The following is a 27,080-nucleotide window of genomic DNA, read 5'->3' as shown; positions in this document are numbered from 1 at the left end:
GCAAGAGGAACCAGGCTGGTCCTGGGGGCAGGGGCCCTGAGGGCAGCAGTGTCAGGGGCCAGGAGAGCACGGAGGGGGCGGGGACGGGGAGCAGAGGGCCAGGGCCCTGCCTGCCTGAGGTCATGGTGGTCGTGGTCAGTTCCCTCTCCTGCCAGCTGTGGAATGTGAGGCCTGGCCTGGGAGATATTTTGGCTGTACTTGGAGCCATCCCCGCCCCCTGGAATCAGACCCTGCTCACTCCATGCCATAACAATGACAACCACTTCCAATTGTTTCCTAGCTGGAGGTGGCAGGGAGGGGAGCACGGTTTGGGAAGGGGGGGGGGAGCCTGGGGGAAATGCTTCCAGTGACAACAGTCCTTTCTAAATCTGGCTGGGGACTGGGTGCAGGTGGGGGTGGGGGGCGCCCTGCTGCCCCATATATACAGCCCCTGACCAGGTCACTTCCACAGCACTCTCCTGCACTCTGTCTGCTTTCCTTGCTGCTCTCAGGTAAGAGCGTAGAGCTGGGGGCCTTTCTCTGGGATAAGGGGCCCCAGGTTTCGAAAGGGGCTCCCTAGGAACAGCAAGCTGCATGCAGGGCTTCATGCAGAGTACCAGGTCCAGTCACTGAGCACACATGGGAAGGTCTAAACATGCATGTTATGTGCCAGGGGAGTGGGGGGCTCATGTGTTACAGGGGGAGATGTCTGTATCTGAGCATGTGGGACCAGAATGCACAAGAGGGGTGTGTGTGTGTGTGTGTGTGTGCGTGCGCGTGTGTGGTGTCTGAATGCATGGCGAGGGAGGCTATGTACCTCACTGCCTAAGACACAAAAATATCAACTGGGAGACATGTTTATGATCAGGCCCGAGGACAGGTAGGTCCATCTGTGGGGAGGGGCAAGAGGATGGCGGAGGACGATTATTGAGGAAGCGTGCGCATAAAAGCTAGCCTTGTGAGGCTTGCAATGTGTAACTACCCACGTCCACGCATGCGGAGGGGCTCGTGTGCGCAACTAGGAGTCGAGCCCGCTGCCGTGTGTGTGCCCCCTGCAAAAGTTGCCCCCAGGCACAGGCACGTGGTGTGGCTATTCCTGTCTTCGTACCCTTGACACTGTACTTGTGCTGTATACATACTGAATGTGCACGTCTGTTGTGGAGAGCACTCGGCTGTGCCATGGGTCTGTCTGCGAGAAGATACCCACAGGGGCTCCTCTCTGACAGTGTTCACCACAACTGACGATAAAACGGGGAGAGGAAGGATGAGAACTGGCTTTGGAGTCCTGAGACTGGGGTTCAAGTCCTGGCTCCACCACTTATTGTTACGTGTTCTTGGACAAGCAAGCCGGTTAACCTAGATTTCCTCCTCTGTAGAATGGGGTGAGGACTGAGTAGGAGAACATGCATAAAAGTGCTCTGTAGGCTGTAAAGCCCCAAAATGTGACCACTGGTTGTACGTCAGGTGGCTCAAAAAGGCAAGCTTCACTAGATGGGGATAGGCAAGGGTGGGGCCATCTGCCAGGAGTGAGGAGTGAGGGGCTCATTGAGTTGACATCAGGAACCTGGGCGGGGAAATCAAGAGAGAGGACAGGACCAGAGAAGCCACCACCACCGCCCACCCACGTTCAGGCCTGAGACGGAGGGAAGATGAAGGGCGGGGCCAGGGCGAGGCAGGGAGGTAGTCCTGACCAGCCTTCCTTCTCTCCAGGCCCCAGCCAGCTTGAGCCCCTTTCCTCTCAAAGGCACAGCTGAAAAGCCAAGGTAAGGAGAGCTGAAGATGGGGTGTGGGGGAATCTGGGAAGACACACAACTCTAGTTTGTGCCTTGCCTTGGGAGCATGGCTTGGTGGCCAGGAGTTCTCACCTGTGACTAGTGAGGGAGCCAGGGAGGGATGAGGCTCAGAGACGGGTACAGTGGGCATAGTTAGCTTCCTGCTCCCAGAAGCTGGGGACACTCCTCCCTCCTCTAGGAGAGCCCCAGCCGGGACAGAAGTTAGCCTCCCCCCTCTGCCCCGACAGGTTTGCTAGGGCGTTCTCGGGCTAGAGGATGAGCTCAAGGAACGAGGGACTCTCAGTGACCCCTCCTGACCCCTGAGCACAGTGCTAGGCTCGGGGCTCCCGCTGAAGGGAAGAGCCCCGAGAGGGGAGTGGAGGGGAGGGCAGCTAGCTCCTTTTCCCTCCCGCTGCAGGCGCAGCCATGGGGGATACAGAGATGTCTGCGTTTGGGGAGGCCGCCTCCTATCTGCGCAAGTCGGAGAAGGAGCGGCTGGAAGACCAGACCAGGCCTTTCGACCTCAAGAAGGATGTCTTCGTGCCTGATGTCAAAGAGGAGTTCGTCAAGGCCAAGATTTTGTCTCGAGAGGCTGGCAAAGTCACCGCCGAGACAGAGTTTGGCAAGGTGGGTGGCAGGGCCGGTGTGAGAGGCCACTGTAGATGCCCCCCACACCTGGGTGGCCGGAGAGGGGTGCCACCAGGATTGCCCTTCCTCTGGGTAGGGACCTACTCCCTCCAAATAGCCCTTCTCATCCCCAGCATCAGGTCTTTCTTCTCTGGGACCCTGGGTCCTTACCTCATGAGTGTCGTTGTCCTGTAACTTGCCCAAATCCTATCCCTGCTGAGGGGGCTGACAGCAGGGCCTGCACATGGGCTGTTGCAGACGGTGACCGTGAAGGAGGACCAGGTGTTGCAGCAGAACCCGCCCAAGTTCGACAAGATCGAGGACATGGCCATGCTGACCTTCCTGCACGAGCCCGCGGTGCTCTACAACCTCAAGGAGCGCTACGCAGCCTGGATGATCTACGTGAGTGCACCCCGGGACGTCCCTCTGAATCTAGTGGCTTCCTGCTCCATGTATTTCCACCTCCTGGAGTCCAGAGAGTTTCTGTCTTTTGTGCCCAGGCAGTATTGCACTCTGTCCCAATCCCTGCATCCTTGGTGCAATTCTAATACCCTGAGGGCTGGGATTCCTCAGATTGAGCGCGTTCATATGTTTTCCTTTCTCTTCTTCTCCTAAGACCTTTCTCTAACTCCGATAACCACCAACCCTCCCCCTTAATCACTGGCAACTCACTCCTCGTTTTCCTCCCCTAGACCTACTCGGGCCTCTTCTGTGTCACCATCAACCCCTACAAGTGGCTGCCGGTGTACAACGCTGAGGTGGTGGCCGCCTACCGGGGCAAGAAGAGGAGCGAGGCGCCGCCCCATATCTTCTCCATCTCTGACAACGCCTACCAGTACATGCTGACAGGTGACAGGCCCCAGGCAAAGGGTTTCCTGAGGGCCCTTCCTCCTCCGGAGGGGTTCAGGCCGCTGGGAGTTGCCAAAGAGAGGCAGGGAGTTGGGGCGGGGTCGGGGTGGGGGGAAGCCAGACGAAGCATCCTGTGTGGCTCCTGAATTTTCCTCCCCATTTTCCCCCCAACAGACAGAGAAAACCAGTCCATCCTGATCACGTGAGTGTGGCTCCTACCTGTTCCCTTCCAGAATCTCCCTGAGCCCAGCCCCTATCAGGACCCCAGCCCCTGTGCATAGACCCACAGTTCTCTTTCCCTCCACCTTCACGCCAGCTCTGATTTCTTCTCTGGGCTTCACCTTGATCTCTCCTTGCTCTCCCCCTTCCTTTCTGCTTCCCATCCCTCTCTTATTTTTCCTCTCCCATCTCCTTCACTCACGCCCCTCCAGCTCATCACTCATTTATCCATAATCCCAGTAACACCACGTCTTCTTCACCTCTTCATTTTCTTTCATCGTTCCCTTCGGTAAACCTTCCCCATTCTTCCAGCCCCACCCATTCTTTTCCAAAACAGCCCAGGCCCATCTCCTCTGATTGACCTTGCCCAGCTAAGACCAGATTCCACCTGCCCAAATCCACACCTTCTTGCGGCATCCTTCCTGGTTGCTACCCTTGACCATGTGTACGTCAGAGTACAGCTGTGTGTTTGGGATGCGTATTACCTGGTGGCTTCCTGCTTCAGGGCTCCCCCTGCCAAGTAAAACTAGGCAATCTCTCCTGACTTTAGGCTTGTTGGTCTCAAACAATGTTTGTTCACTGCCTAATAAGCCCAACTGTCCCGACAGCGGAGAATCCGGGGCAGGGAAGACGGTCAACACCAAGAGGGTCATCCAGTACTTTGCTGTCATTGCCGCCATTGGGGATCGCAGCAAGAAGGAGCAGACCTCAGGCAAGGTAGGCCTACTGTCCTCCAGGGGCCTGCACCGCAAAAAGGGAGGAGGAGGCCTCTCACCTGCCACCCTTCTTGACCTCTGCAGGGCACCCTGGAGGACCAGATCATCCAGGCCAACCCCGCCCTGGAGGCCTTCGGCAACGCCAAGACCATCAGGAATGACAACTCCTCCCGCTTTGTGAGTGGTCCCTGACTTTGGACTTGGGATTTGGGCTGGTCAAGGGATGGTGTCAAATATGAGCCTTCCCTCAACTCATCACCACTCTTCTCCACCTCTCCAGGGGAAATTCATTCGAATCCATTTTGGTGCCACCGGAAAGTTGGCGTCTGCAGACATAGAGACCTGTGAGTGCCATGGATCTGCTAGGGCTCAGCCTGAGCTCACCCTCATTCTAACCATCTCTGTCTCAACCTCCCTCTTTCTCTTTCTCTAGGGCCCTGCCCCTCAGGCTCTCTCCCTCTCTCCATCTCTGTGTCTCTAGGTCTATATATTCGTCTCCTTCTGAGACTTCCTCTGGTCTTTCTCCATCTCTGTCTCTGCACGTCTGTGTGTCTTGCTCTGGGACTTTTCTTGGAGATCATTCCTCTCCTGGGACTCCATCTTCATCTCTGTGTGTCTGTGTATGCATCTCTCTCCCTCTCGTCTCCCTCTCCCTCTGTCCTTTTCTCACTACATTTATCATTCCTTTCTCTCTATTTCCTTATACTTAAATCCCAACCTTTTCTTCCTCTCTTTCTTCTCCCCTACTATTCACAGACCTTCTGGAAAAATCCAGAGTTATTTTCCAGCTGAGAGCAGAGAGAGATTATCACATTTTCTACCAAATCCTGTCTAACAGAAAGCCTGAGCTGCTGGGTGAGTCACAGCTACCAACCGAGACCAACTATCTCCATGGCAACCTGGTCACCTCGGCTTGCGGCTGCTTGTTGACAGGCCCTGGGTTTATGGCACTGCTGGATTCAGTCCTGTGGGATGTAGGACCCTGTTAAGCCCTGTCATGTGCTCTTCTGCAGGTCATGTGCTGTGGCAGATAGCCCCAGGGAGGGCCAGGGGTTTGCACCCACATTCTAACCATGTCTTTCTCCCCCCAGACATGCTGCTGATCACCAACAACCCCTATGACTATGCATTCATCTCCCAAGGAGAGACTACTGTGCCCTCAATTGATGACGCAGAGGAGCTTATGGCCACTGATGTAAGTGCGTGAGGACCCAGCTGAGAGGCGAGGGGATTGGCGGTCAGGGGTAAATGGGGCCAGTTCACTGGCCCAGGAATAGAGCTAAGACACTGGCTGTCTGTTGTTCAAAGTGGTATGGCACTCCCTGAGGACCAGAATGTGCCCTATGAGCAGGGTGTGCTGGGGTACCTGTGTGGTAAGACAGGGCAGGCCAGTACTTGGTGTTTTCAATCAAAGCAGAGAACGGTTGAACGCCATGGGTCAGAGAAGCAGACAAGCCAAAACACAAGGCGTTACCAAGGGAAACGGGGTAGTGGTGGTCATGCAGATGCCATGGGCCTGGTGCAGGCTGTTAGGTAAAGAACAGGTATAGACACATATGAAAGGTCCAGGCAGGGAAGCAAGGGTAGGGCCTAGAAGAGGGGTAACAGTAGGAAACATGAGTGGGCAACCCAGAGCACCTCCAGCGAACAGCCTGACCACTGATGCTGGGGCTGAGGCAGTCTACACCCCACCCGGCTCTTGTACCTCCCGTCTTAGTTTTGGAGTTCCCCACTGGGGATGGGAGTCTCAGAACTCACAGGGATTCAGGAGACAAGATCTCTCTCCAGCTAAAGAGGGGTCTCACTTACCTGCCATACTCCCATTTCTGGGTTCCACCAATACTGGGCCTGCCTACAGAATGCCTTTGATGTGCTGGGCTTCACTTCAGACGAGAAGAACTCCATGTACAAGCTGACGGGAGCCATCATGCACTTTGGAAACATGAAGTTCAAACTCAAGCCGCGAGAGGAGCAGGCTGAGCCAGATGGCACCGAAGGTGGGAGTCAGGGATGCGGGGAGCAGCTGTGGAGCCACTGAAGCCTACATCTGCAGAGGAGTCATCTCATCCTTTACCAACTTTGCTACCTGCCCTTTCCTTCCAGAGGCCGACAAGTCCGCCTACCTCATGGGGCTGAACTCAGCTGACCTGCTCAAGGGGCTGTGCCACCCTCGGGTGAAGGTGGGCAACGAGTACGTCACCAAGGGGCAGAATGTCCAGCAGGTGGGTCATCTTCAGAAGTTAAATGGGGGGCTAGCATGGGGCAGTGGGAGCTTTGCAACTCACTCTTTCCTACCACTCTCTCATCCGGGCCTCTCCCCAACCTTCCAGGTGGCATACGCCACTGGGGCGCTGGCCAAGGCCGTGTACGAGAGGATGTTCAACTGGATGGTGACGCGGATCAACACCACCCTGGAGACCAGGCAGCCGCGCCAGTACTTCATAGGCGTCCTGGACATTGCCGGCTTCGAGATCTTCGACGTGAGTGGGGAGCCCGGGGGCCGGGAGAACAGTAACTCACTGGTCCACACAGACAGCCACTGCTGGCTGCGCCGGCTACAGGCCAGGCGCGGGGACGGCGGTGGGCTCTGCAGTGGTGGAGACGGTCATGTGTCTTCAGGGGGCTCTCCCTCCCCGCCCTGACAGGGGAGGGGAGGGACCAGCTGCACCCCTTGCCGGGCTGGATGCAGCCCTGGGCCCACCCCATGGGCCACGGACAGCTGCCCGCCTGACCCGCTCCCCTCCCCCACCCCCCGCTCTGTAGTTCAACAGCTTTGAGCAGCTCTGCATCAACTTCACCAACGAGAAGCTGCAGCAGTTCTTCAACCACCACATGTTCGTGCTGGAGCAGGAGGAGTACAAGAAGGAGGGCATCGAGTGGGAGTTCATCGACTTCGGCATGGACCTGCAGGCCTGCATCGACCTCATCGAGAAGGTGCTGCTTCGGCCCCTCCGCCTGAACTCTCCACTCACACCCCACATGCATGAACGGCCCAGAAAAGTGGCAGACCCCTCTCCCTTCTGGGGATCACGATCCAGACAGCAGAAGAAGCCCAAGCCCTAATTCCCAGAACCTTGCATTATCCTGGTCACCCAGGAGAGGGTGGTGACTGGGAGAGCTGAGTTTCCAGAGGCTTGAGAGTGGACACACGGAGGACAGGCACCTCAAGGATGGTCTCCCACACCAGTGTGCTTGCGGCCCTGGTTTACCCATCAAGGAGCAGGAAGTTTGAGGGTGGCACAGGGGAGCATAAGAGAACACCTATTTTCAACCCCATCATCTCAGGGATCTGGGCGATGGAGTGGTGTGTAAAGCACCTGTAGCATCCACATTCCCAGACTTTCACAAAAGTCCCTCCGAAATCAAACAAAGTCCCACCTTGGGAAGGCTTGAACAGGTGCCAGTCAATAGATAACTGTACTCAGAGCTGACACTGATACCTAATACCCAAAGGAGCATCTCCATTTGTAAATACTGACCCTAGAGCAGGGTCCATCTCCATCTGCTTAAAGCAGGCTCAGTGATGCTCTCCCCTCCACCCTCAGCCCATGGGCATCATGTCCATCCTGGAGGAGGAGTGCATGTTCCCCAAGGCCACTGACATGACCTTCAAGGCTAAGCTGTTTGACAACCACCTGGGCAAGTCCAGCAACTTCCAGAAGCCACGCAACATCAAGGGGAAGCCAGAAGCCCACTTCTCCCTGATCCACTATGCCGGCACCGTGGACTACAACATCATAGGCTGGCTACAGAAAAACAAAGACCCGCTCAACGAGACGGTGGTGGAGTTGTACAAGAAATCCTCCCTCAAGATGCTCAGCACCCTGTTTGCCAACTATGCTGGGTTTGACTCACGTGAGTGGAGACTGGGACCCAGGGGACCGGGAGCAGGATTTCTGCCGTGGTTCTGAGGCAGGTCAAGTGCTACACCCCACCACTTCCATGTCAGGCTGGGCCCCAAGGTTTACAGGTTCAGTGAGATGAGATAGAATTGGGTGGAGAAGCTGAGGCACCCACAGTGAAGACCCTGGCCTGCAGGCTAAATGTGAAGAGAGGTTGTGATTCCTCACCCCCTGTCCAGACTCCCCACATGCACACTTGTCCCGTTTTCTCGACTCTCCTTCCCACAGCTATCGAAAGGGGCAAAGGCAAGGCCAAGAAAGGCTCATCTTTTCAGACCGTGTCAGCTCTGCACAGGGTGAGTGTGTGACCCAGCGCCACCCCAGCCCTGCTCGTCCCCTGCCGGGTTCATCCCCAGCTCCTCCCTCTCAGTCTCTTCAGGCCCTTCCTGATCCTGTCCACTCTGTCTTCTCTCCCCTTCATCTGCTGGCCTCGTCTCTCACTCCTTTCTTATCTCACCTCACTTCGCTGTCCCTCCTGCCTCGCATCCTCTCCCCCTCCACGTCTCCCCTAGCCCTCCTTTATCCTCTAGCTCCTCTCATTCTCTCTGTCTCTCTTTCCCTTCCTTCCTCTCCGCTCACTTCTCTTTCTTTGACTTTCTTTACTTTTCCCTCTTGGGTTTTGGACCACAGGAGAATCTGAACAAGCTGATGACCAACTTGCGCTCCACACACCCCCACTTCGTGCGGTGCATCATCCCCAATGAGACAAAGACTCCAGGTGAGCCTAAGAAGTCGGGCCCAGCCCACTGCTGAGACTCATTGCCCCGGGGTCAGGGCCTTCTAGGTCACCTCCTGAGCTCCCACCATGGAGCTTTCCAAATCACACTCTTCTCATCCCATTGCCCATGGAGTCTCACACACTACCTCCCACCCCGGCCACAGTGCTGCCTTACATTTGGAATGTGTAGCTCAGAGTAACGTGCAAGGCACTTTGATGGACATTACCTCATGAGTACCTTACAACCGCTGATGACACGTGTAAGGATTGTTTATCCCTTTCTGAATGAATCATAAGGAGATGGAGGAGTTCAGGTGCCTGGGTTCAAGGCTCTGGCTCTCTTCTGATCAGTTCAGTGACCTCGGTCAGGTCCCTTAACCTGTCCGGGCTTATTTTATTCTCTAGAAAATGGGCTATATTTGCCCTGGCTATCACCTATGATAATAGGCATAAACCATATAAAATAAGGACTGTGAAAGCCTTTCGGTTACTCTCAAAATATGGCTAGGAAAAAATACTGACTTGCTAAGGTTATAGGCCAGTGCATGGCAGAGCCAGGATCAGAACCCAGAACTCTTGGCTCTTAGTCCCGTGCTCTCTCCACACACTCCTCTCTCTTACCCTCCTGCCACAGGGCTGATAGACAACCCCCTGGTCATGCACCAGCTGCGCTGCAATGGCGTGCTGGAGGGCATCCGCATCTGCAGGAAGGGCTTCCCCAACCGCATCCTCTACGGGGACTTCCGGCAGAGGTGGGTACCAGGGCCCCCCAGGGCTCAGGGAACAGGGGGAGCATGGGCAGCCTCGGGTGGGAGGGGAGTCTTCAGGTGGCCTCAGATTCTGTGGGCAGAGCAGATCAGTGCAGAACGTGAGTAACTACGGGCACCTCCCTCCCAGGTACCGCATCCTGAACCCGGCAGCCATCCCCGAGGGCCAGTTCATTGACAGCAGGAAAGGGACAGAGAAGCTGCTGGGCTCCCTGGACATTGACCACAACCAGTACAAGTTCGGCCACACCAAGGTGAGGAAAGGGAGGAAACAAACTGATTACAGGAAGACCCGTCTTGTCCTTTGACTCCTCACCTCATGGCTCCTTTCCTTTTACCAACCACCTCAGGAACATTACTGAACCACGTGCTAGCCCTCCCCATGGACCAGACAGCACTGCTCCCCCATAGCAGCTCCAGCTGCCATTGACCTCCTTCCTCCAGTTCTTTCCTGCCTTGTTACCCTCCCTAAGATAAGCACCCCCTCTTTTCCCTCCTGCCTGTCCTAGTCATGTCCACACACCTTCTCCACAGGTGTTCTTCAAGGCAGGGCTGCTGGGGCTGCTGGAGGAGATGCGGGACGAGAGGCTGAGCCGCATCATCACCCGCATCCAGGCTCAGTCCCGGGGTGTGCTCTCCAGAATGGAGTTCAAGAAGCTGTTGGAACGCAGGTGAGAGATCTCCAAAGGAGGTTCTCAGGTCTCTAAGGCCCAGGTTGGTTCAGGGCAGTATAAGGAGAAAGAGCACACCGGGTCTTCAAATGACAAAGGGGGCACGACACACATACAGACACAGGGTGGGCCTTGCTGTCGGAGTGTGGGATGGATGGAGGACAGGGCCATGACCCAGGAGCCAGGGCCTCAGGATGGGAAGGAGGGAGGAAGCTCTCTCACCAACCTTCTTGCTGTGCCCCCGCAGAGACTCCCTGCTGGTAATCCAGTGGAACATTCGGGCCTTCATGGGGGTCAAGAACTGGCCCTGGATGAAGCTCTACTTCAAGATCAAACCGCTGCTGAAGAGCGCAGAGACAGAGAAGGAAATAGCCCTCATGAAGGAGGAGTTTGGGCGCCTCAAAGAGGCTCTGGAGAAGTCAGAGGCTCGGCGCAAGGAGCTGGAGGAGAAGATGGTGTCCCTGCTGCAGGAGAAGAACGACCTGCAGCTCCAAGTGCAGGCGGTGAGGCTCCCGGGCCTCTGCTGGCTCTTCTGCCCTACCCTGCCCACATCTCCCACACACCCTGCACTTCCCCACCCAGGGGCTCACCATCTTGTGCCCTCATAGGCAGAGGATTCTGGAATCAACACTTCCAAAGACCTCCAAAGAGGTCTCTCGAGGGAAAGGGAGAAAGAACTAACTTAAAGACATGGACTTTCCACCAGGGTTCAACCTGGATCCACAGCTTAATAATTTTGCAACCTTGGGCAAACAATGTATTATCTTTGAGTCTCAATGTCCTCATCTCTAGATGGGAAATAGAGCCGCCCATCTCACTAGGTTGTAAATATGTAAAGTGCTGGCATCAACAAACGCAGTTCCCTCCCTTTGATGGAGGAACCAGAGGAAGAGGGCCAGATAAAGAGACTTCTGGTTCCCTTCCTCTCTGCTCTCATCCGCCAGTGCTCCCGTCACATTGCCCTAAAACTCTTCCTCTCCCCATCCTTCTGAGGTTCTTCTCAGCTGGGGAGATCCTAGAGCTCCCCTCCTATAGTGAGGGTGCAGCCTGTCCCTCCATGTACTTGCCAGGGCAAGGACCCCACCCACCAAACAGCCTCCCCTCTGTACCTTGCCCTCAGGAACAAGACAACCTGGCTGATGCGGAAGAGCGCTGCGACCAGCTGATCAAGAACAAGATCCAGCTGGAGGCCAAGGTGAAGGAGATGACCGAGAGGCTGGAGGACGAGGAGGAGATGAACGCCGAGCTCACGGCCAAGAAGCGCAAGCTGGAAGATGAGTGCTCTGAGCTCAAGAGGGACATTGATGACCTGGAGCTGACGCTGGCCAAGGTGGAGAAGGAGAAGCACGCAACAGAGAACAAGGTGAGGGCAGCTCCCTCTGGCTCCAGCCCAAGTCTCCTCAGGATTCCCAGACCTGAGTGTGGCCCTGGTCCTTGGCATTGGAGGTCTCCACAGATGTCTCCAGGTTGGTGACCTTTGACCCTAAAGGGGATGGGGTTCTTGGTCAACAGGTGAAGAACCTGACAGAGGAGATGGCTGGGCTGGACGAGATCATTGCCAAGCTGACCAAGGAGAAGAAAGCTCTGCAAGATGCCCACCAACAGGCCCTGGATGACCTTCAGGCTGAGGAGGACAAGGTCAACACCCTGACCAAGGCCAAGGTCAAGCTGGAACAGCATGTGGACGATGTAAGTAGATTGTCACAAGGGCCTAGATATACCATGTCCATCTGTGCTTGTGTGTGTGTGTATATGTTTGCGGGGGTGGGGTTGGAGAGTGCTCCCTCTCCTGACACCTTTCTAGAAGGGAGCTGGGGAATAGAAAAGGGGAGGGGTGATCAATTCTGATTTATATATCTCATCTTGCTGATGTGATCAACAGTAGAGATGGGCTTCCTTATTTCACTTTATGTTCAAGCCTATATGTCCCTCCCTTCAACCACAGGCTTTAGAGGGTTATCTCGTAAGAACATGAAGCATTTTCTTGGGAATTTTGTGAAGCTCCTCAAGGATGATCTTTGGACTTCTAATATTTTAGCCAGGATCTGATCCTCAGTGATCATTGTTCCCACAGGTAGTCCTTTGAGCATATCTCTACTGAATCACTCTTTATCACTCTGTGTTATCATTACTGAAGTATTGGTCCCAGCCATAGACTGGAAGCTGCCTTTAGGTGGGAACCTGGATTTATTCAATTTTGTGTCTACAGTGCCTAATATGGGGCCTGGTATCCAGTAGCTGCTTATAGGATGCAGAATGAATGAACGTAGCTTTGGGATTTCATCCCACAGTCATTCATTCAGTCATTTATCAAATAGTTACTGAGCATCCCTCCATGCTAGGTGCTCTCACAGTCCCCTGGCAACAAATGGCCCATTCTGGGGAAGCTTTCCCAAGTCTTGACACCTCTCAGGATTCCTCAACCACAGAGGGACTAAGCTCCCAAATCACCAAATAAGGATGCTTGGCCTAACAGGGCACATTGGTCCTTTTCTCCATCAGCTGGAGGGATCCCTGGAGCAGGAGAAGAAGGTGCGTATGGACCTGGAACGAGCCAAGCGGAAGCTCGAGGGAGACCTGAAGCTGACCCAGGAGAGCATCATGGATCTGGAGAACGACAAGCAGCAGCTGGATGAGCGGCTAAAAAAGTAGCGTGTTCCCCGCCCCATCGCCCTTCCTCCTCCCCCGCCCAGCAGCCTGTTCTGCCCATGGCAATATTAGCTGAGCCAAGACATCCATCCTCAGAGGCAACAGCCTCATGCAGCCTCCATAAGTAGGTGCAAAACTGTGGGCAAAGCCTCCAGGAAGAGGGCTTTCCTGCCCCAGACACGCACATCAGGGCCCGGCAGGCCTCCCTGGCAAAAGTCTAACCCGGATCCCTCAAGCCCTCTCTTCCTGCTGGGCGCTCAAAAGGGATGGAAAATAACAGCTCACCCCCTTTATACACAAGTCTCTCTGGAGACCAGTTGCTTAACACGGAGGAAAGCTCCACACAAAAGCCTCTCAGGTAAGTCCTTTCAGGTCCTTCACAGAGAGCCCAGAGGACCACAGAGAAACGGCTCAGCCGCCACGCGTGAGCAGTGCACGGTCTGGCTACTTCTTTGTTCAGTGATCTTGTGGTTCCAATTCTTATTGCAAGATCTTCCAAAATGTGTAGATCCACTTTTCACACTTGGTAAACAGTGAGTCTGTGGGGCATTTTTGGATGATCAAAGATCTTATGATGCTTTAGGGTCAGGACTATGAAAGGCTGTGAAACTCATCCTGGTCTACAGCCTCACCAGGAAGTCTTCACACTTCCCCAGGCACAGTACTTGCTGAATGAATGAATAAATATATGATCCCATTGATCCTCAAACCACTTTTAAGAATGGTACTTGAACCCCACTTACCAAAGAGGAAAGGAAGGCTCAGAAAGGTTACCAAGTTGCCCAAAGTAACAGTGACAGAATTAAAGACCATCAGAGCTAAAAGGGGCCTTTGAGTCGACCTAGTCCAACGCCTTCATTTTACAGACCAAAGAAGGGAGCATCTCGGAGCCCAGGTCCTGTCGCCCCACCTACAGTGCTCTTCCTGTTATATTTCCTATTGAACTTCAATCCTTCAGCAGATGTTACACTTTCAGGGACCTTACAACAGCCCTGGAAGCTGGGGGTTTTTTTGATGAAATTTTGCTCCTCGTTTGTTTCATTACCATCTCCAACCACTGGCAGGCCCTCCTGGAGCCCAACCAGCCTTCCTTGCCTCACCCTCCCTCCTTCCCTGCAGGAAGGACTTTGAGCTGAACGCCCTCAATGCGAGGATTGAGGATGAGCAGGCCCTGGGCAGCCAGCTGCAGAAGAAGCTCAAAGAGCTTCAGGTAAGGTCCCTGGGCTGGTCCTCAGCCCCCCCAACCCTCCTCCAGGCCGTTCTCTCCCAGCATCACAGGCACTGGCTCTGTGTCTGTGAAGGGAGGTGCTGGGCCATCACAGTTCCCCTGTGGAGCACCTCGAGGAGGGCTGGCTGATCCAAGGATGACATAGGAAGAGATCTTGAAACACTCACGGGTCTGGGGACAGAAATCCCAGCTTCCTATATCAGCTGTGCTTCAGCTGGTGACTGTGGGGAGTCCACTGCCAATCTCTGGGTCTATATGTCCTCCCTTGTTCCCTGTGGCTTTTAAGGTCCCTTCAGCCCTGACGGTCTGTGACTTCAGTTCTTACCTCTAGAGTGGACACTGTGTTGGGTCTTTAGTTGTCTGGTCAGACGAACCTGGCTCTCTCATTCCAACTTCTATTATTTTTGTCACAAAACTGCTTAAACTATCCCTGGAACACAGGTCTCTTTGTCCTTCTTCAAGAGCAAGCTTCAACCACTTGCCTTCCAATAAAGAGAATGTACAATGTTCTGGCCTAAACTCAGCTGTCCAAACCATCTCACCAAAATCCTTTTATTTCTACCTGTCCACTGGTGGAACTAAGCTGCCTGCTCTTCCAGACAGGCCAGGAGCCTTCTACAGCCCTGGGGAGGGGGCTCTGATGGAGGGGTCAGGCGGTGGGTCTGAGCCCCCTATACCCTGCCCAGGCACGCATCGAGGAGCTGGAGGAGGAGCTGGAGGCCGAGCGCACTGCCCGGGCCAAGGTGGAGAAGCTGCGCTCAGACCTGTCCCGGGAGCTGGAGGAGATCAGTGAGCGGCTAGAGGAGGCCGGCGGGGCCACGTCCGTGCAGATCGAGATGAACAAGAAGCGCGAGGCTGAGTTCCAGAAGATGAGGCGGGACCTGGAGGAGGCCACGCTGCAGCACGAGGCCACGGCGGCCGCCCTACGCAAGAAGCACGCAGACAGCGTGGCCGAGCTGGGCGAGCAGATCGACAACCTGCAGCGCGTGAAGCAGAAGCTAGAGAAGGAGAAGAGCGAGTTCAAGCTGGAGCTGGACGACGTCACCTCCAACATGGAGCAGATCATCAAGGCCAAGGTGGGCCTGTGCTCTCCTCTCCCCTCCTCCAATTCCCTCCACCTGCCTCCACTTTCTGTCCGTGTCTCCTCTCTCTTCTTTGATGGTTCAGCTTCCCGCTTCCCTTCTTCTACCCAGTTCTTGGACCCTTTCGTTCCTCCATGCCTTTCTCTTCCCTTCTCCTTTAATTGCACCGCTCAGAGCCCTTCAGCACCCCCTACATAGATCGTATGACTCCCCTTCCTGTCTCAGGCTAACCTGGAGAAGATGTGCCGGACCCTGGAGGACCAGATGAATGAGCACCGAAGCAAGGCCGAGGAGACCCAGCGTTCTGTCAACGACCTCACCAGCCAGCGGGCGAAGCTGCAGACCGAGAATGGTGAGCCCCACCCTGGTCTCCCAACTTCCTGAGCCACCCCAGGCTTGGGTGCACACACATATCTCTCCAGAGAATGGGACCTGAGGGTTAGGGGAGGGGTTGGGGGAGAGAGGAGTGACTGACCTTTGAGAGTTGAGCATGCCTCGGTGCCTCTCCAGGTGAGCTGTCCCGGCAGCTGGATGAGAAGGAGGCGCTGATCTCCCAGCTGACCCGAGGCAAGCTCACCTACACCCAGCAGCTGGAGGACCTCAAGAGGCAGCTGGAGGAGGAGGTTAAGGTGAGGCCTAGACTCAGGGCACTTGGTCCAGCATACTGGCTGGCCTCGCGTCCACATCACTTTCTTAAGAATGAGGCTTGCCGTCTACCCAGTATTTTCCCATTTTCCAAAAGGGATAATAGCCCAGACTCTACCACGTGTGTCCTTAATCTATTCCCCATGCGGAGGCCCTCTGTCTTTCTGCTGCTGTCTCTGGAGGGCCTGAAGTAAGGGTGCCCAGGTCGGGGGGAAGTGAGGTGAGGAAATAAACTAGGGAGGTGTGATGGCCTTCACTGGGTATAGGTATGGGATGCAGAAACTGTACAAGTGGTCCTGGGATTAGCAGGGCAAGCTGAAAACTGCAGAAAGAAACTCCACTGGTTCCTGAAATTCTTAGCACTTTGTTGGGCTCATGAAAAAGGGGAAAGAATATGACTTTTCAAAAAGGCCAGGGCTCAAATCCTAACCTGCCTCTTAGAGCTTGGTGATCTTGGGGAAATCAACTAACCTCTCTGAGCCTCCGTCTCCTTCCCTGTAAAACAGGGGTGAGGACGATAACGTCTGCTGCAGTGAGGAGCACGGTGGGGGAGGGGGGACGGGCAGGAAGCGTTTTGTAAATAGTGCAGTGCTGTACGGACGTTCTTTGCTTATAGTACTCAGTAAACCGTTCCAGGTCCACTAGGGATTTAGAGATAGGTGAGGCCATGCGAGGATGTTGAAATTTAGGGTAAGGAGACGGGCAGGAACTGCAGTTGCATCACAGGGAAAGCTGAGCCCGCCTCCCGGTGCCACCCCTCCCAGGCGAAGAACGCCCTGGCCCACGCGCTACAGTCAGCCCGGCACGACTGTGACCTGCTGCGGGAGCAGTACGAGGAGGAGACGGAGGCCAAGGCCGAGCTGCAGCGCGTCCTGTCCAAGGCCAACTCGGAGGTGGCCCAGTGGAGGACCAAGTATGAGACGGACGCCATCCAGAGGACCGAGGAGCTGGAGGAGGCCAAGTGAGTCCCGGGCGGCCTGCCTCTGGCTGAGGCCCCTGTGAGGGTAGGATGCAGCCCAGCCCACTCCTCAGTGGGTCCAGCACAGGGGATGGAGGCTTAGCTGCGTTTTGACCACACAGAGGACCCTGCCCTGGCCCCACCTCCTTCTCCTCTCAGGGAAGCTTTTTGCTCGCGTTATGTTTCTCATCCGAATATAAGACGAACAAAAGGTTTGTCTGAGGGCAGAATGCTCCCACCTGGGGCAGGGTGCCATGGCAGGGGAGATGGGGGTGCTCAGAGCCCATGTGTCCTCCGTGTCTGCAGCCTAGAGCCTAGGGATGCCTCGCAAAGGGCCCTCCGGGTGCTGTGGGTCTTCACACCTCCCAGAACCTCTGCCTGCCCCGTTCTCAGCCCCTGGGCCTGTCCTCAGGTTCCTCCAACAATGCTTCTGAGTTTTCAAAGACTGTTTTCTACAAGACTCACAATGTGTACCCTTGTCCCAATCCACACCCTCCATCCTCCCCACCCTCTCCCACCACTACCCCCCTTCCCCCAACACGGGCAGGAAGAAGCTGGCCCAGAGGCTGCAGGAGGCGGAGGAGGCCGTCGAGGCAGTCAATGCCAAGTGCTCCTCGCTGGAGAAGACCAAGCACCGGCTGCAGAATGAGATCGAAGACCTGATGGTGGACGTGGAGCGCTCCAACGCGGCCGCCGCGGCTCTGGACAAGAAGCAGAGGAACTTCGACAAGGTGGGCCCAGCCCGGGGGCTCGCAGCCAGGGGCCAGAGCAGGCGGGCAGGCGGGAGTCGGGAACGTCCTCCCGGGAGGCAGAGGCTGGGAGGAGGCTGAGCCCAGGACGGGGGCCTGGGCGCCCCTGGGGGTGGGGCTGGGGCTGCCCGGTGAGCCGTGTCGCGTCCCCGCAGATCCTGGCCGAGTGGAAGCAGAAGTACGAGGAGTCGCAGTCGGAGCTGGAGTCGTCGCAGAAGGAGGCGCGCTCCCTCAGCACCGAGCTCTTCAAGCTCAAGAACGCGTACGAGGAGTCCCTGGAGCACCTGGAGACCTTCAAGCGGGAGAACAAGAACCTGCAGGGTGCGGGCCCAGGCCGGGGGCGGGGGCGGGGGCGGGGCGGGGAGGGTCCGCACGTGGCGCCACCCAGCGGCTGCTAGAGGCGTGCCCCCCCGTTGGACCACGGCTGCCCCCAGCTGAGCGGCCCGCCCCTCCCACAGAGGAGATCTCCGACCTGACCGAGCAGCTGGGCTCCAGTGGAAAGACCATCCACGAGCTGGAGAAGGTCCGCAAGCAGCTGGAGGCCGAGAAGCTGGAGCTGCAGTCGGCTCTGGAGGAGGCCGAGGTGCGCACACAGGGGTAGAGGGGGCGCAGGGGGTGGGAGAAGAAGCTGAGCTCTAGGCTATGGTCCCTGTTCTCATCTCCCTTTGTTTTGTTCACTGCTTCATCCTCAGAGCCTAGAACAGTGCCTAGCACATAGTAGGCACTCAACAAATATTGTGGAATGAACGAATGAACCTGTCACTTAGTTCCCTTCACATTTTACCTATTACATCTTAGACAAGACTTCCTGTTTAACTCTCCCACCCCCCTTCCATCTCTGCCTCCCTCTTCGGGTTTTTACATTCTGTGCCTGATTGCCTCTGTTTCCTTGGCAACACCGCTCTCTTCATTTTCCTCTTTGTCTTCATAGTTTGCTCTCCTCTGTGAGAGCCTGAATCACCTTCTCGTAGGACTTTTTTTTTCTTTCTTTCAAATTCTCTTTTCTTCTTCTTCCTTTTGCTTCTTTGACTGAACCACTTACACCACTCTTGAACTCACTTTGTATCCACGATTCATGGACAGACCCCTGCCCCCATCCTGTGCCCTGACTTCCTCGGACCCTCTCTCCCCACCCCCCTCCAGGCCTCCCTGGAGCACGAGGAGGGCAAGATCCTCCGGGCCCAGCTGGAGTTCAACCAGATCAAGGCAGAGATGGAGCGGAAGCTGGCAGAGAAGGACGAGGAGATGGAGCAGGCGAAGCGCAACCACCTGCGGGTGGTGGACTCCCTGCAGACCTCCCTGGACGCGGAGACGCGCAGCCGCAACGAGGCCCTGCGGGTGAAGAAGAAGATGGAGGGCGACCTCAACGAGATGGAGATCCAGCTCAGCCACGCCAACCGCGTGGCCGCCGAGGCCCAGAAGCAAGTCAAGAGCCTCCAGAGCTTGCTGAAGGTACACGGTGACTCTTGGGAGCAGGAAGTCACCTCACCCAGGGAGGGGTGGTGGCCGAGTTGGGTGGTGGTGTCCCATCACAGCACCAGATCCCTCCTGCCCCTGGGCCGTCGCAGACACCTCCCACAGGTCCCACCTGAGCCGCCGCCAGGGGCTCTCCACAGCATCCAGTTCAGCTGACAGCCTTCTGATGGGCCAGAGCCCAGCTCCCTCTCTCACGCCCACTCTCCTGATGCGCAGGACACCCAGATCCAGCTGGATGACGCGGTCCGTGCCAACGATGACCTGAAGGAGAACATCGCCATCGTGGAGCGGCGCAACAACCTGCTGCAGGCCGAGCTGGAGGAGCTGCGGGCCGTGGTGGAGCAGACGGAGCGGTCCCGGAAGCTGGCCGAGCAGGAGCTGATCGAGACCAGCGAGCGGGTGCAGCTGCTGCACTCCCAGGTGAATAGTTCCCCTGGGCGGTCCCAGAGGGAAGCACAGGCCGTACTCAGCAGGTGAGTTTCAGGAGACGCTTGTGGTTGCTCAGTACTTTTCCTGCTCTGCCCACCCCGACCCTCAGAACACCAGCCTCATCAACCAGAAGAAGAAGATGGAGGCAGACCTGTCCCAACTTCAGAGTGAAGTGGAGGAGGCAGTGCAGGAGTGCAGGAACGCCGAGGAGAAGGCCAAGAAGGCCATCACGGACGTGAGTCCCCCCGCCCCCCTGCCTGCTCCGAGATAAGGTTTCCTTTGGCTTGAAGACTTCAACCACGTGTCGCCTCTCTCCTGTGCACAGGCCGCCATGATGGCGGAGGAGCTGAAGAAGGAGCAGGACACCAGCGCGCACCTGGAGCGCATGAAGAAGAACATGGAGCAGACCATCAAGGACCTGCAGCACCGGCTGGACGAGGCCGAGCAGATCGCCCTCAAGGGCGGCAAGAAGCAGCTGCAGAAGCTGGAGGCCCGGGTGCGGGAGCTGGAGAATGAGCTGGAAACCGAGCAGAAGCGCAACGCAGAGTCGATCAAGGGCATGAGGAAGAGTGAACGTCGCATCAAGGAGCTGACCTACCAGGTGCGGGCGTGGCGGCTGCTCTGGGGCCGGGGCCACTGCATCATGGCATGAAGCCTGGGTGACCGCCACTCCAGAGGGATGAAGTGTTCTCTCTTAGCCTCTTACAGGTCAAGGAGTGAGAGTACAGCCCCTGGCTGCCCTGTTTCTACTCTGCCTGACCCTGTTCTACCCTGAGTGTCCCCTGGCTCAGAGGGCAGTCTCTAAGCCTCCTGGCCTTCAAGTTCCACCTCAACCTTCCCCCTCAGCCTTTCCCCTGGAGACACCAGAGCTCGAGCAGAGCTTACCCAGCACAGATTACCAGAAAGCAAATATGTAGCCAAACCTTAGCCTGGCGTCATCACCACCAAAAAACACCAAACCATTAAAACGAATCTCAGAACTTTTCGGTTACTCGGGGAAGTGTAGACTTTAGCTCTGATGGTGTTTTCTAGAATCAGACTGTCAATTAGATTTTCTTTCCATTCTAATCCAGAGAGTCGCCATCCCTCTATGCATACTTGTCCTCAACCTAGATCAAGTCAATGTCATTTCCCAGCAGCCCAGGAAATCCCGTCAGGCCTGCAGTCCCAGAGTTCCTGCCAGCACACGCTGGGTTCTAGAAACAGGGGGTTTATTCTCCACGGGCCCCCAGGACCCCCCAGGGCCTGTGCAGACACACAGTTTTGTGTGCAATTTCAGGGAGCCCATCCGGTCCCTAGACTCTTTCTTGGTACAAACCATTAAAAGTATTCATACCTTTTTTGGTAAGAAATTGTAAGGAGAACTCAAGTGTTTGGTGAGGATCCAGAAGTTGAATTGGGTCAGGATATTGCATTCAGGGTAAAGCTGATGAGTGGGGAAGGGGCTGCAGTACTTCCCGTGACTATGCCATCCTCACTTCTGCCCGACCCCCAGACGGAGGAGGACAGGAAAAACCTGCTGCGGCTGCAGGACCTGGTGGACAAGCTGCAGCTGAAGGTCAAGGCCTACAAGCGCCAGGCCGAGGAGGCGGTGAGTGACCCTGACGGGGCCCAGGCCTGGAGGAGGGGACAAGGAGCTGGCCCCCAGGCTGGGAGTCTAATAACCCCTGGCTCCTCTCACCTCATCCTCCCGCCCCCCCGAACCCCCGCAGGAGGAACAGGCCAACACCAACCTGTCCAAGTTCCGCAAGGTGCAGCACGAGCTGGATGAGGCAGAGGAGCGGGCGGACATCGCCGAGTCCCAGGTCAACAAGCTGCGGGCCAAGAGCCGTGACATCGGCGCCAAGGTGGGTTTCCCCCACGGCAGCACTCACACACAGATCGGTTCCCCCCAGACAGAGCCCCTCGCACCAGCATCCCTCCCCTTCATTCACTCCCACAGCTGAACCCCACGACCAGAGGTGGGGTAACTCAGTCCTCCATGATTTCTAGGGTTCTTCCCGTTCTGACTACCAATGATTTTGTGAATCCCAGCCCTAGGGTGGTCAGCAAAGACCCCAACGGATAGACACCGAGTGTGTCCCAGTTTCCCCCAACTGCTATTTCTACTTCTCTTCCACCTAGTTTAGGCCTTCAACCTTGTAATTCCAACCTAAGGTGCACCTCGTCCTCACCCAGGAAGCATCCCTCCAGCTGACCCCAGAGCCCTACCCTCCAGAACTTGCCCTCCACACTGACCCCTAGGACCCATCTCCCACCACCAGGGGGCCTCCCTCAGGCCACACTGTGGTCCTCCCCCCATCGGTGCCCATCTCCCCTTTGTTGCCTGTGCCCATCCCTGCCCAACACCCACCTCTCCGGAGCTAGTTTGGACTTTGTTTCCTTTCCAAAGGGCTTGAACGAGGAGTAGCTGTGCCACATCTCCTCGATCTGCCCCATCCTGAGGGTGCAACGAAGCTCCCAGTCCTGGAGCCTGGAGAGCAGCCCCTTTGGAGGAAGTAGAATAAAGCAATTTTCCTTGAAGTGAGATCCTGCCTCTAGACTCTTCTTCACAGCCTGCCAGCCACAGGAACACGAGGACATGGACACGGGGTGGGGGTGGGTGCTCCAGAGGAGGAGTCCAGACCCAGGAGGCCTCCCTGGGGAGCCTGTGAGGCTCTGAGCATCCTCGGTGCAGCCCTGCCAGGTGCTCCCCTTCACCTCCTCCTCAGCAGGGGACACCTCTCCTGCCAGCCCTCTCCCTGGCCCAGAGACCCTGGGAGTTAAAGGAGATTCAAGGAAGCCCTTAAGGCTCTCCTAGAGTGAGTGAGCCCATCTGCATGGACCTACACCCCAGATCTGATCAACACTACCCTCACCTCTGACAATACTGAAGCTGGGCTGTGGGGAGGAGGTTTGGTGTATAAGGGTGCCCCCTGAGGCGTGACCCACTTGGGCAGGTGGGCCCCCAGCCCCGGTCCAAGGCAGGTATCTGAGGGGGCACAAGGACTTGCCTCCATAGCCCACCCCCTTCCAGACACGGCCTCCACGGTCTCCAACCACCTCCCCACCACGACCAGGAGAACTGTACCCTAGCCCACCTTCCTCTCCCCCTCACCTCCTCCTGGGACCTGGCCCCTGGTCCAAGGCACTCCATTCTTCTCCCTCGTTACTTCCCACGGTAGCTTCCGTTCCCAAGACCCTCCTCGTCTGGTCTTGCTGGAAGACAGGGGTCCTTTGGCCCATTTAGAGTGGGCCATCTGGAGGGGAGGCAGGCAGATGAGGGATTGGGGAGAGTCACGTGTGAGCAGGACCCTGGGGAAGGAAGGGGAGGGGATAGGTTGCCGGAGGGCTGGAAAGTGGAGGAAGGAGCAGGCTCCCCTCCAACTAAAGCCTAGCCCCCCTGGAGTCGCTGCCACACCTGGGCTGCTCAGGGAAGGCCTGGGACTATGGGCCACAGAGGGCAGGGGCTTGGGAGGCCTTGGCCTGAATCTCCCGCATGCACCACACACAGCCACTCTGGGCTCTGAGGTCCCAATGCAGCAGCCAGGAAGGAGGGAATGCCAGTATTAGAGAACGGGAGGAGAGGGAGAGGGGAGAAGGGGAATAGGGAAGGAAAAAGGCAAGACCTGAGGAGTGGGGCAGTGGAGAGAGAGGGAGAGGGCTCAAAAACCTGGAGGACGGTGACCAGGGAAACCAACAGAGAGAAAAGATAGAGGAAGTGCTGAGTCCTCCCTTGGAAAGACCCACAGCCCGTCCCACCTCTCTCCTCACATCCTCCTCCACTCTCCTCGCCAAGCACTGCTCCTCTTCCTAGGAAGGACTTGGAGAGCAATGAGGAGACACGTGAAGGAAAGAGAGGGACACACTTGAAAAGGGAGACGCAGGGGATGCCCAGAGAATCCAAGCTCCCAGAGCAGAGGAGAGAGGCTGAGGAACAGCCAGAGACTGGGCAGCAGACCGGGGGATGGGGCGGTTGACTGGGCTGGCAGCTGAGGCACAGAAGGAGGGTGCTGAGAGAGGATGGGAGAGGGGAGACAGGGAGGGTGAGCCTTGGACCGAGAAGCTGGAAGAGCGAGGTGGGGCGGTACTGGGCAAAGGAGAGAATCCTGGGTCACCTTCAGATGCAAGCAAAATCAGGAAAGTGGAGAACAGTCAGGTTAGAGAGAAGTGGATGAAGACCCTGGAGCAGGGTGTGGAGGCAGAGATGGAACAGGCAGAGAGCGAGCCGAGGGTGGGCTTAGAGAAGGCAGAGACTCATGGAAATGCAGGCATGTCAGACCCCGCGATGGACAGAAACATGGTGCCAGGGAGAATCAGAGGCCAGGCCCAACTTTGAGACAGGGAACCAGGCAGAGGGAAAGGGAGACAGACATCCAGGGAGCCAGGCAAAAGAGGGGCAACCTGGTGCCAAGGTTAGCCCTGCCTCCTCGCCCCCTTTCCTGTGGCAGGAGTCTCCATCCCGTGCCCTCACTGTCCAGGACTTCTAGCAGAATGAGGAGTTGCTTTAGGAGGCAGTTGAGGGAGGATGGAGAGCAGGGATGGATGTGAGAGCTGGGGAGAGAAGGGGGCCTAGGAAAGGGAGAGAAGGGCAAACCAGACCAGACGGGGGGCAGAGCCCTGGAACAAATTTCACCCCTCCCCTCAGCCTCCTTCCACAGGAGACAGTGGGGACTGCCTGCCTACCCCTCACCCCCACTCCACCTGTACCCAGTCTGGCCTCTCAGGACATAGGGATCCCTGAGGACAAAGCCTAGTCTGTCACCTGGGCCTGACCCAGCTTGACCTGGTGTTCTCAGCCCCTTATCACGTCCGCATGGCAATGGGAACCAGGCAGTGATGCACTGGGCCACGGGCTGACCCCCAGGTTGCACACTAGGTCCTCCAGTGACCTAGAGCTGGGGACAAGTAGCCTGCATCCCCAGGGGGAACAATTTGGCATATGCACCTGCAGGAGATGGGAATGTGGGGTTGATTCAGGTCCCCCCAAGGACACTGGATATGGAGTACAGGTTCCCTGCAAACAGATGTATCCCTGAGTCCATTAATGGGGCAGTGGAGGGTCCTAAGGAGTTGGCGCCTTGGGGAAGAGACCACATATTTGGTGGAAAGCAGAGAAGTTGACCCCTGTCCATCCTACCCACCTCCCCACTCTAGAGCTATATTGAGAGGTGACAGGAGATGGTTTGGGAGGGGCAGCTGGGAGAGCATTCCTGGGTGTGAGGGTGTAGAGAAAGCTAGGGCAGGGGAGTCTGGCTTTGTTTCCTGCACACAATGTCCAGTCATAACAGGCATGGCCTGCTGAAGACCTGACACCTACCGCCTCTGAGAGGCGGCATCACTGGAGGCTGGGGAGGGGGGGCCTTGAGGGCCTGGGGCGCTGGGGGACACCCACGAAGACAGACGCGTGAGTATGAGCCCCACAAGGGTCGGGAGGGAGCGCTGGGGTTCTGCCTGGCAAGGGGGAGCAGACGGCAGAGCCCCGCCCCCGCCCTGCAGAACCCAGAGCTTGGGGCCCAACTCGTGTAAATCCCCGGGCGGCCAGGACCCCAGCCAGCCTCAGCAGCACCTGCGCCCTCTGGCAGCCCAGAGAGGCGGAAGGGAGCAGCTCCCCGCCCCCCGCCCGCCTCAGGCCCTGGGATTAAGGCCTCTTGCCCCTCCCCACGCTACCCCACCCCTCACCGGGAGCAGAGGGTGGCAGAGGAGGGGTAAAAGCTTATGTGTGCAAATGTGTGTTTCAGTGTGCATAAAAGCAAGAAGGAAAATCTGCAAACTTAAGTGTGTAAGTGTGAAATACCTGTATGCGTGTGTTTAAGAATGGGCACGGACCCGTGGTGGTCAAGGCCATGTGTGAGGGTGCTGGACTGTGGGTCTGGGTGCACATCTGCTTCGGTGGCGTGGGGGAATCCCTTCCCCTGTTTGAGCGGTTAGACAGTGGTCACTGTATCAGGAGCAGCAGGGGAGGGGCTGGGGGCTCCAGATGTGTCCCCAGAGTAATGCAGCCTCACGTTCCCAGGAGGACACCTGCCTGCAGACTTGGGGACCAGAAGGAAACCAGGACCGCACAGAGAGGGCAGCATGGCAATTCTTTTCCTGACAAAAGGAAACTGAGTCAAGGATCTGGGAAGTAGAGCCCCTCCCTGGGCATCCTGGCTCCAGATGCCAGTCCCCAGCACCATGGGACTCCAGGTCCAGAGAGAGGGGGGAGTTGCTCCCAGCCTGGGCTGTGTGAGGACAGGCCGGGGAGGAAAGGAGGGAGGGGAGCCCGTGGTTGGGGGCAGGGGACAAGCACATGGCCTGCAGGAGAAGGTGGCCCTTACCCAGAGTGCTCAACTCACCCTTCAGGTTAAAAATAACCAAGGTAAGGGCCTGGTGGTGCGGGGGCAGTGGTGTGAGAAGTCCTGTCTTCCCACTATCTGCCCATCAGTCCTTTGGAGGGGAGGAATGTGCCCAAGGACTAAAAAAAGGCCCTGGAGCCAGAGGGGCTAGGGCGACAGACCTTTCATGGGCAAATCTGGAGGCCCTCTTGTCCTCTTGTCACCTCCAGAGCCAAGGGATCAAGGGAGGAGGGGCCGGGAGGGGAGAGAGATGGGAGGGAGGGTCCCTAGGAAAGGACTCCAAATTTAGGCAGTGGGTGGGTGCAGCGGGATATAAAGGATCGTGCTCTAGGGACAGACTGACACTCCTCTGAACCAGGTAAGATGGGGTTTGGGTGGGAGCTCCGTGGCCAGCCCTCAGAGCCCCCAACTTGAGGGGAACGGGGGGTGCAGGTCAGTCGGAGGCCCAAGGGTTCTGCTAAAACTGACTTTCTCCAGCCCTGGGAAGTTTCCACTGACAGAGGGGAGGTTCCAAGGGAAAAACCAGAATCCTCTTTTCTTCTCCTATCTGCATTTCTTTCCCTGCATCTGTCCTCTCCTGCTTTCTGTATCCTCCGTGTGCTTTCTCCATCTTTGTCCCTCCTTGGATGGCTTCCCTCTCTTTGTCCAATTTTATTTTGCCTCTTGGTCTTTGTCAGTACTTGTCACTATCATACTTCTTTGTCTCTCCTCCTGCCCTTCACAACTGCGTGTTCTAATCTCCTTGCCTCTCTGTTTCCAACTCGGATTCCACATCCCACTCCTCTCACTTGTACTAGCTCTGCATCCTTTCTTTCCTGTCTCTCTGCCTCTCATCTGCCCCTGACTGCCCATGTCGGTCTGTCCCACTCGGCTGGCTCTCGGTTTAGCCTCCCGGCTTACTTTTCCCCACGGGCCTGCCTCCGTTGTTCCTCATTCTCCTTGTCTGTTCTTCCCTCTGCCTGGCTGTACCTCTGTGGCTCCGCCCATGGTCCAGAGTCTCCAGGATTCTCTGTGAAGAGATCGCCAGGTGAGAACCACCCCAGTTTCCTCCTGGAAGCCAGGTTGCTGCACCAGGGGCCCCCTGTCTCTCCTCTGAGCAGCTCAGCACCTCGCCTTAGCAAACTCTAGCCAATTCCACGCCACGCAGACCCCTCACAGATTCTCCTTCAGCTTCACATCAGAGGGCAAGGGAAGCAGAACCCGAGTTGGGGAGGGCGGGACCCAGGCCAGGTAGGGAGGTGAGAGTGATAGGACCCAGGTGGGGCAGAGAGCTGGGGGGCAGAGGGCAATGCCACCCACTGAGGCCTGGGCCCTCCTGTTTCAGCCG

The 27,080-nt window shown here is 56.7% G+C and overlaps 1 protein-coding gene across 1 annotated transcript; it reads left to right on the top strand.

The window, feature by feature from the left end:
- The first annotated feature begins 435 nt into the window (after positions 1-435).
- Positions 436-21,965, top strand: LOC118890932 (myosin-7). Its single transcript, XM_036844374.1, has 40 exons — positions 436-491; positions 1,690-1,742; positions 2,170-2,378; positions 2,637-2,780; positions 3,071-3,227; positions 3,402-3,429; positions 4,055-4,163; positions 4,247-4,339; positions 4,443-4,506; positions 4,919-5,017; positions 5,254-5,357; positions 6,021-6,159; positions 6,266-6,384; positions 6,493-6,642; positions 6,926-7,096; positions 7,708-8,017; positions 8,293-8,360; positions 8,695-8,782; positions 9,417-9,534; positions 9,680-9,803; positions 10,084-10,220; positions 10,468-10,723; positions 11,341-11,583; positions 11,733-11,909; positions 12,723-12,868; positions 13,989-14,079; positions 14,784-15,173; positions 15,405-15,531; positions 15,690-15,808; positions 16,589-16,785; positions 17,330-17,513; positions 17,687-17,852; positions 17,990-18,114; positions 18,675-18,983; positions 19,224-19,427; positions 19,546-19,671; positions 19,762-20,037; positions 20,932-21,027; positions 21,149-21,283; positions 21,829-21,965. Exons 3-40 carry the CDS (start codon positions 2,178-2,180, stop codon positions 21,844-21,846), a joined length of 5,808 nt encoding a protein of 1,935 aa, XP_036700269.1. The 5' UTR covers positions 436-491; positions 1,690-1,742; positions 2,170-2,177; the 3' UTR covers positions 21,847-21,965.
- Positions 21,966-27,080: the final 5,115 nt, after the last annotated feature.

Source organism: Balaenoptera musculus, chromosome 2 (genome assembly GCF_009873245.2).
Source record: "Balaenoptera musculus isolate JJ_BM4_2016_0621 chromosome 2, mBalMus1.pri.v3, whole genome shotgun sequence".
Taxonomy (NCBI): Eukaryota; Metazoa; Chordata; class Mammalia; order Artiodactyla; family Balaenopteridae; genus Balaenoptera; species Balaenoptera musculus.
Note: the sequence above shows the minus strand (reverse complement) of the source record. Positions and strands in the feature narration are given on the sequence as shown.